Source organism: Watersipora subatra, chromosome 2 (assembly GCF_963576615.1).
Source record: "Watersipora subatra chromosome 2, tzWatSuba1.1, whole genome shotgun sequence".
NCBI classification, from domain to species: Eukaryota; Metazoa; Bryozoa; class Gymnolaemata; order Cheilostomatida; family Watersiporidae; genus Watersipora; species Watersipora subatra.
The window spans coordinates 74282199-74291606 of NC_088709.1; the positions used below are offsets into that span (position 1 = coordinate 74282199).

The 9408-nt window shown below is 44.3% G+C and overlaps 1 protein-coding gene across 1 annotated transcript; it reads left to right on the forward strand.

The window, feature by feature from the left end:
- The first annotated feature begins 4657 nt into the window (after positions 1–4657).
- LOC137388553 (uncharacterized) lies at positions 4658–5821 on the forward strand. The gene has a single exon (XM_068075037.1). The coding sequence runs from the start codon at positions 4658–4660 to the stop codon at positions 5819–5821; it is 1164 nt and encodes a 387-aa protein (XP_067931138.1).
- Positions 5822–9408: the final 3587 nt, after the last annotated feature.

Sequence of the window (9408 nt, forward strand, 5' to 3'; positions counted from 1 at the left end):
GGTAGTGTTGTGAGGTGTAGTAGCGGTGTTGGTGAGGTGTAATTATTTATTACATATTCGGAGGTGGGAGTTACACTAATTTTATACGAGAGGGGTAGAGTGAATTTGTGGCGAGGGAGATATTGTATCGGGTAAGAGATGGAGAGTGGTCTTCCGAAGCTGGTGTTCGGTGAGCACGGTGATGGGTCGTGGGAGAGATTTATAGAGGAGATGAATTTATGTATAGAGAGTGCTGTCGAGAGGAGAGGTTATGTAAATGATGAAGATGGCAACAGAGTGCCTATTATGAGAGGTAGAGCTAGGTTAGTGCCACTATTGAGAGCTATTGGGCACAGTGGTAGAGAAGTATTGAGGGGTGCAGGGTTTACGTAGATGGCGTAAATTCTACTTATGAAGGGGCCGTGGAGGTTTTACAGGATTATTATGGTAGACAGGAGAGTATGATCGTAAAGGGGCATAAGTTCCTTACGGCTAGGCAGACACTTGGGGAAAGTGATATAGAGAGTTTGAGCAGATATGCAGAGGTGACTAACGATAATGATAGGGTCAGGTTTGCCCTTATTGTGGCGGTTAACGGGTTGAGAGATAGAGAAGTAAGCAGAGAGTTAATGAAGAATGCCAATCTTACTTGGGCGTTATTGCAGGAGGCATTGAGGGCTCGTGAAATGGCCAACAGCTCTGAGAGATTTTTGAGAAATGAGGGTAGAAGTACCGAGTTAAAGAGTGAGGTTAAGAGAGAAGTAGCAAAGGTATCAGAGTTTGATAGCCGAGCGCAGTACAGGAGTAATAATAGAGATAGAAGTTATGATTCAGCAGGTAGATCTTCCCCTAGGGGTAGCCCTAGGAGTAGTAGAGAGTATTATGGTAGTGAAGAGCAAGGTACTAGTAGATATGGGACAAGAGGCAGGGAGTATCACAAGGACAGTGACAGTAGAAAGTATAGAGATAATAGCAGGTAGAGGCATGTCTCTAGATATAGAGCAAGCAGTAGAGAAGGCAGTGAAGGTAGAGTATGCTACAATTGCAAACGTAGTGGGCATGAGATGAGGAGTTGTCCCTCCATTAAATGTTTTTGTTGTGGACAGCGAGGACATGTATCCCGTTATTGTAGGGATAGGAGAGAAGTAGGTTATGATGGGCGAGGTAGTAGTAGGAGGTCAGGAGGTAGTCGAGATAATAGCTACGAGCGATATGGTAGCAGGGACAGTAGTAGGGAGAGGTACAGGGGCCGAGAAAGCCCCCGCGAGATTAGAGACAAATTTGGCAAGTACAGGGACAACAGTATAGGTAGGTTTGAGGGGGAGAAGTATAAGGAGAGGTACCAAGATGGTAGTAAGGGCAGAAGTGTTAGGTTCTCTGGTTCTAGGGATAATTATGAGGATGACAGTTGACTAGGAAGGAGAATTGTAGAGGTTTTGAAGGTCAATGGGAAGAACATTGAATTTACGTTTGATACTGGGGCAGAGGTGTCGACTGTAACCGAGGGGACGGCCGAAAGGCTGAACCTACGGCTAGAGGAGCCATCTACTGTCTTGGCGGGAATAGATGGTCGTAAGCTAAGAGTAGTCGGTGAAGCAGGTGTTCAGTTGGAAAGTAAATATAGATTTATGGAGACAGAGGTATACGTGATGAAGGGATCTAGGACAAACTTGTTGGGTATAACCGAGTTGAGGCAGCTGAATTTGTTGGCTGTAGTCAACGCGGTGAGCAACAGCGAGTTTGACCCAGTAAAGGAGTTCGGAGAAGTTTTTAAAGGTCTAGGCACTATGCCAGGTATTTTTAAGATTAAGTTGAAGGAAGGTATAGAGCCAGTGAGGCTGTACTCGCCTCGGCCTATAGCAGCAGGTTTAAGAGAGCAGGCTAAGCAGGAGTTAGATAACATGTTGGAAAATAAAGTGATTGAGCAGGTTGAAGAACCTACTGAGTGGTGCTCAGGGCTAACTATAGCGCCTAAGGCAGGAGGGAAGATAAGGATGTGTGTTGATTTAACTGGACTGAACAGATCTGTCAAGCGAGAGGTTTACCCTTTGCCTAAGATTTCAGATCTGCTAAGTGAGTTGTCTAAGGGAACGATGTTTTCGAAGTTAGATGCGAATTCAAGGTCATTGACGACCTTTACCACCCCTTGGGGTAGGTATAGGTTCAATCGAATGCCGTTTGGTATCTCCTCAGCTCCTGAATTTTCCAGAGAGCAATGGAAAAAGTTATTGGGAGCATGAAGGGAGTAGTATGCTTAATGGACGATATCCTAGTATATGGAAGGGATGCAGATGAGCATTAGTCAAGGTTGAGGGAGGTGCTAGGAAAGATCAGGCGTTCAGGCATGACGTTAAGGAAGGATAAGTGCGAGTTTGGAAAAAGTGAAATTAAGTTTCTGGGCCATTTGGTTAGTACGGCTGGCATTAAGCCAGACCCATGTAAAGTAGAGGCAGTTCTAGGCTTGAAGTCGCCGGTTAATAAAACTGAGGCTAGGAGGTTTACAGGGATGGTAAATTATTTGAGTAAGTTCAGTAGCGAGTTGGCAGAGTTGTGCACGCCTATATATAAGGTGTCAGGGAGTAGATCACAGTGGTATTGGGGTCCAGATCAGGAACAGGCTTTCGAGAAGGTTAAGATAGCTTTGTCTAAAGCACCCGTTTTGTGTGCCTTCGATTTGAGTAGGAGGCATAGGGTGTCTGCAGATGCCAGTAGAAACGCAGTAGGGGCAGTATTGCTACAATTGACGGAGGGTAATGTGTGGCAGCCAGCGGAGTATGCGTCGAGAAAAATGTCTAAGGCAGAGGAAAGGTATGCGATGATAGAGAAGGAGGCATTGGCAATTACATGGGCATGTGAGAAGTTTGACTACTATCTAGTAGGCAGAAAGTTTGAGGTTGAGACTGACCATAAGCCACTTATTTCACTGTTAGGTGAGAAGGACTTGTCAGCCTTACCAGTCAGGGTTCAGAGGTTTAAAATGAGGTTAATGAGGTATGACTACACAATATTTTGTACACCCGGGGAGCAAATGTATTTGGCCGACTCTTTGAGCCGACCTAATGGCAAGTTGGACAGCGAAAATGAAATGGGTAGGAGTGAGGATGTAGATACTGCTGTAGTTAGCAGTGTGACTATTGACAATTTTACGGACAGTTTAACGATGGAATTAAGGTCGGAAATATTGATAGATGATGAGGCTGCTGAATGTTTAAAATTTGTTACGGAAGGTTGGCCAAGAGGTAGCAAAAGGTTGGGCAGTGAGCTTCTAAAGCTTTATAGTGCAAGGGAATGGCTTACTGTACGAGATGGTTTACTCTTTTTTAGAGACAGGGTATACATACCTAGGTCTATGAGAAGGTTGTATCTAGAGAAGTGTCATGTTGGGCATCAGGGAATTGATAAATGTCGTCGGAGAGCTAGGTGCCACTTCTGGTGGCCAGGAGTTAGCGTAGATATCTATGAGTTCATAGGGCAATGTGATACCTGTATCATCCATGGGACAGTCAAGCACCAACCCATGGTTGAATATGAGTTGCCAACAAAGCCTTGGGAAGTACTTGGTAGTGATGTGTTTATATTAGATGGCAAGTTATATTTGTTGATAGTTGATTACTATTCCAGGTGGATTGAGGCACTGCACATCAACGCTCAAACATCTAGGGAGGTAATAGCGGTTATGAAGAAAGTGTTTGCTAGATTCGGTATTCCTAGCATGCTGCGGTCAGATAACGGGCCTTGTTATGATAGTCAAGAGTTTAGAAAGTTTGCAGATTTGTACGGTATCAGGGTAATTACTAGTAGCCCTCGATATCCGCAGAGTAATGGTTTGGCAGAAAGTGCAGTTAAAACAGTGAAAAGTTTGTGGAGAAAAGAGCGGGATAAGGAGATGGCATTGTTAGTGTATAGAACAACCCCTTTGTCAACTGGGTACTCGCCCGGGGAACTAATGTTTGGCAGAGCGGTTAAATCGAATTTGGGTGTGAGCAGTAAAGGGGAAGTAGATGACGAGGAGTTCGAAAGTAGAGAAAAGGAAAGGAAGTTGACATTGAAAAGTAGTTGGGATATCCAGCATAGGGTATCAAAATTGCCGGAATTAGAGCCAGGACAGGTTGCCTACGTGAAAGCGCCTACTGACACAGGAGCAGCAGGTACGGTGATAAGGAGAGACAGTACACCAGAGAGTTATTGGATACGTGTTGGTTCGGGTGAGATCAGGAGAAATAGGAAACATCTTTTTCCTCTTAATAACAATCTCTCCTGGGGTTCCTCTAACGATACTAACACCGGTAGTCAGGGTGCTAACCATAACATCCCTAATGATTTCTGTGAGTTGTTTGAGGATAGTGAGGAAGGTGAAACGCAGTACTGGGTAGACAACCAGCCTAGGCCTGGTGTAGGCGGAGAGAGAATAGGTGGTTTAAATGATGAATCGGAGGAACCACCCGGTGCCACGGTTGGAAGTGGCCTAGCCAGTGGGGATCCCGATGTGAGTAGTCGAGATACCTGAACCTCGCAGGGTACTAGAGAAGGGGCAATAGCCAAAAGCACTGTTACAAGGAGTGGTCGGGTCAGTAAACCCCGGCTAGATAAAGATAGTTTTTACTATTAACCGTTGTTAAAAGATGGTTGCCATGTTGCAGATTGTTGTAAAGAAATTTCAACAAAACTACAATCACAAATGGCAAGCAGTTCAGGTGGCGAGGCTAGTGGTGGCGGACGACCGGAGAAGGATTGCAGTGAGGAGAGAGTGGGGGAGAGGAAGGACGGTAGTGAGGCTAAGAAGCCTGTAGTATATGGCAGTAGCGGTAAGATTTGGTGCATGATATGTAGAGTTAAACGAGATCACTTGGCGGTAAATTGCCCTGGTAATGCTTGCAGGAGGTGCGGGAGAAGTGGACACTATCAGAAGGACTGCAAGGTACCCATCTGCCAGTGGTGTGGGGAGACCGGGCACGCTGTTAGTGGATGCCCCCGTCGAGGTACAGGTGGCCCAGTGAGCACGGAGGCAGGGAAAAGGAAGGGCAGTGAGGAAGTACCAGCGCCTCAGAGGAAGGTGAGGAGTTATGCTGAGGTGAGTGGCGGTGCTAGGCAAGTTGCTGCACCAGTACCCATTATGGGGAAGGTGAGCTCTTTTTTAGTAGACGTGACCAGTGATGGGATGATGGACATGGAAGGTTGCCGGAAGAGGATCACTAGTATTGAGCGAGAGGAGGCGGAGGTACGTAGGAAGTTCGAGACAGAGTTGGTCAAACTGGCTGCCGAGCGCAGGGCAGCGGTCAGTGAGTTTGAGAATGCAGAGGCATTCAGGGTGGCCATTGAGCAGTTGGCCAAAGTTCAGAGGAGGATTGCGGGTGGTAGGCTTTCACCGGAGGAGGGTCAGGCCGAGGTGAATAGGTCTGGGCCTATACCAATTCCCAGCTCTGTGGCGCCACCCCCTGAGCAGCCGATTACGGCCCAGGGGGAGACTTCCCACAGGATGCCTGTTGGGCCCGTCTCCACTGGGGAGAGCGTGGTCATGACGGAAGGGGCGGAATCTGAGGTTGAGGAGTCGTTATCGGCCCAACTACCAGTTTCCGAGCCAGTTGAGAGTAGTGTTGGAGATGTTGGTGGAAGTAGTGTTGGTTGTGACAGAGGTCACGGTGGTGGTGACAGAGGTCACGGTGGTGGTGACGGAGGTCACGGTGGTGGTGACGGAGGTCACGGTGGGGGTGACGGAGGTCACGGAGGTGGTGAAGGAAGTGGAGGAGATCAGGAGAGTAGTGCGGCCGAGTACGACAGCAGCCCCGGGTTGCTCGGGAGTGATGGTACTCAGGAGGTGTCATTGGAGGAAGACCTGGGTTAAAGCGTAAGGTAAACTTCACCAGCAAGGTGAGTTGATGAATGAGTCCCAATGTATTTCTGGAAGGTTAGTGGCCCATACAAAAAAGAAAAGAAAAAGGGCATGTTGTATAATCGAGCTAGTGGGCCGCGGGCTACGCTAACGCCCGAGGTCATGGTAGTTACAGGTAGTTACGAGAGGTCACGGGAAGTACGAGAGGTTACGGGAAGTACGAGAGGTTACGGGAAGTACGAGAGGTTACGGGAAGTACGAGAGGTTACGGGAGTATAAAGGCGTGGGGAGATTGAGAGAGCTTTCTTCTTTGCTTCAACCACATGTGAGTATGCACGTTTATATAACATTCACTTGCGTCCATGTACAAATTTAGCTATCGGCCTACTGCCAGCCATTGTGCCGATATTGCTTAATTTGTATACAATATTTTTCAATTTCAAACTCCATCTAGAACGTTTGTTTTGGTTATTTATTTCATTTTGCCAACATGTTAACAAGCACTGCTATACAAAAAAATTCGTTGTATCTATACTTTGTGCATTGATAGAGCGATGTGAAGCTACAAAGCAAAACGATCCTTTACAATTTTCTTTATTCTTTCAAAACCATTACTTTCATCGCCATCAGAGTCAGTGTAGATATTGCTTTTTAATTATCTGTGTAATCACAAAAATCTGAATCGGCTATAATGTCATCAACATAAGTAGTTATTTGTTTTCTAATTAGGATGCCTTTGATGAACTTACACAAAAATGTTAGTTTCTAAGTTGGAAATCCCCAAACAAAGATTAAAATATTAAACTTTAGGCTAATTTTGTAGAGAAATCTTAGGACAACACTGTCACTACCATAAAAGTCCTAAAGATCGTTGGTCATGTTATCAACAAATAATAAAATTCAGTTAATAGCAATTGCTGGGAAAGTCGCAAAAATGTGTCTACGGCGGTCGACCATAGAAAACGCATGAGTCTACTTTGGTGAAAGGGTTGAAAACGTTGGATTTGCCACTGTTTGTGATAGTAAACGTGTTCATTTCCTTCTGAGTAACTTTTGCTTTTTTTCTAGCTATGAGTACTACAGAACTACAGCTACTACAGAACTTGCACGTGTACTGCTACTGCGTTTTACCTACTAATTTTCTACATCTAAAAGGTTAGTATGTTTTATTCAATGTTGTATTGCTTATGAATCGCCACACCTCAACTACTTAATAACGTTGGATTTGCCACTGTTTGTGATAGTTGAACAAGTTCATTTCCTTCAGCAGCTGAGTTACTAATTTTTTTTTCCAGCTACGAGTAGGCCTACTGTAACTTACTACTACTAAACTTGCACAAGTACTCCGAGGGTTGCGATAGGCGATGGTGAAAAGAAAGAGAGCAGCCGGTATCGACTTACTGTCACCCCGCTTTAGCCATGACCAGCTGTACGTCGCCTGCTAAAAAGTAGGCACAAACCGAAAACTGTTTGCTCATACACCTGACAGAAAAACAAAAGATGTTGTCTATCCGCAAGTGTTGCGTTGAACTAACATTGTGTTATTGTCATGTCATGCTATGTTCTTCATGTTCTGCTATACCACATGCAGCATTTTCTAACATAATTTTCAGTATATATATGTTTTCATGCATTCGTTATCCTTATTGTATCTCATAAAAATGCTATCATGTTGACGCTATGTTTTATTATTGTAAGGTGCTAATGCTGTATCTGCATTGACATCATACTGTCTGTGCTGTTATACATATAAATTTTATCGACACAACCTCATTACTATTTGTGTATACCATGTCAAAACACAGGTTATAGACGAAAAACTGGTGAGCTATGATTAGTGTTTTAAGCATGTAGTCTCCATTCAATAAATGCTGGCGATAAAAAAAGATTTTGTATAATTTTTTAGAAGTTGCAAAACTTTTCAATACTGTTAGTTTGAAGAACTTCAGTTTGCCTAACAATGTCAAATTCATTATCAGTTCTCTGTACACAAATAGGGCAATGCCGATTTGAGTGGTTTAAGACTGATGCATTGTAGACTAGCTATAAAACGTATTGCGGAATTTCATTGTTCTCCCAACATTATTGACATATATGACAGCATATGTGTATGCATAGTGTGATCGGGGCAAAAAATTTCAGTAGACTGCATATTTGGAGTTGTTTTACAGTATGAAAGACAACTCTCAATAAACCTCTTGCTGTATATGAATCTGTTCCCATGGACAGGTAATGCAGCTAGCGGTTTGGGGTCGTGGCGTCACTTGAGGATGCGCGAGAGACTTTTTTTGCCCCGAGTGCAGCAAGAGTATCCAGGCACGGCTTTCTGGACGAATGAGTTGGCGAGTGCGAGGAGATTGATTGCGAGTGCGAGGCGACTGGTTGCGAGTGCGAGGCAGTTGGTTGCAAGTGGGAGGCGATTGTTTGCAAGTGGGAGGCGATTGCAAGGCGAGTGCGAGGCAATTGCTTGCGAGGCGATTGGTTGCGAGTGCGAGGCAATTGGTTGCGAGTGCGAGGCAATTGGTTGCGATTGCAAGGCAATTGGTTGCGAGTGCAAGGCGATCGGTTGCGAGTGCGAGGCAATCGATTGCAAAGCGAGTGCGAGGCAATTGATTGTGAGGCAGGTGCGGGCCGATTGACTGCGAGTGCAAAGCGATTGATTGCGATGCGAGTGCAAGAGCGCGATTGTCAACTGCTCGGCGGCTAAAGACTGGTCAGCCAAGGCGGAGGCTCGGTGGCCGAAGTGCGCGATCGTCAACTGCAAGTATAGACGGGTATGGACGGACGCATGAGTCTAGACACATGAATCTAAAGTATTTACTAGATTTTACACGCATCTAGTTGTGAAACACATTGCAGATTTCCATTATTCTCCCCAACATTAATGACATGTAATATGTGTGTGCATATTCAGGGCAACGATTTCAGTAGACAATTTACATAATAATATATCAGGGCAACAATTTCAGTAGACTGCATATTTGGAGCTGTTACACAGTATGAAAAACAACTCTCAATAAACCTCATGCTGCGCGTGAATCTGTTTGAGTAGGCGGGTAATGCGGCTAGTCAACAATAAAAGTCAAACTATCAGTTCTCACTTAATCTTGATAGATTTTTTGCTCAAACTTGATCTTTGTTCAAGCTTGTTCTTTGTTCAAGCTTGTTCTTGCTTGTTAGCTTGATAGCTAGATTTTCAAGACTTTCCTTGATACAATTAACTTGAATAAATAGTGACACTCTTTTAACCACTCTTATGGTTTGAGCTTTTGACTGTTGGATTGGCTTTCTAACGTTTGACTTACCAAACAAATCTGTTGACCTTTTGCTTAAAGCTATCCGCACCGATCCTTACTCACTAGATTACACACATAAGTTTTTGTAACAATGTGGGCTATTTCTGTTAATCTTTTTTATTGTTATGTTTTTGTCTAATTTTTTACAGTACGTCTGATGTCATCATCACTTTTTATTATAACACCATCTATCTTTACAAAAATGACTATATTTTTATTTGGTTCAATTGAAATAATACACTTTCTTCTAGGTGATAAAGCAGAGCACTGGCTACTCGTTTTCTGGCAAAGTTTGCAAATAAT

What these genes read in the sequence shown, in the direction of transcription:
- LOC137388553 (XM_068075037.1), top strand. Translation starts at nt 4,658, where the DNA reads ATGGCAAGCAGTTCAGGTGGCGAGGCTAGTGGTGGCGGACGACCGGAG.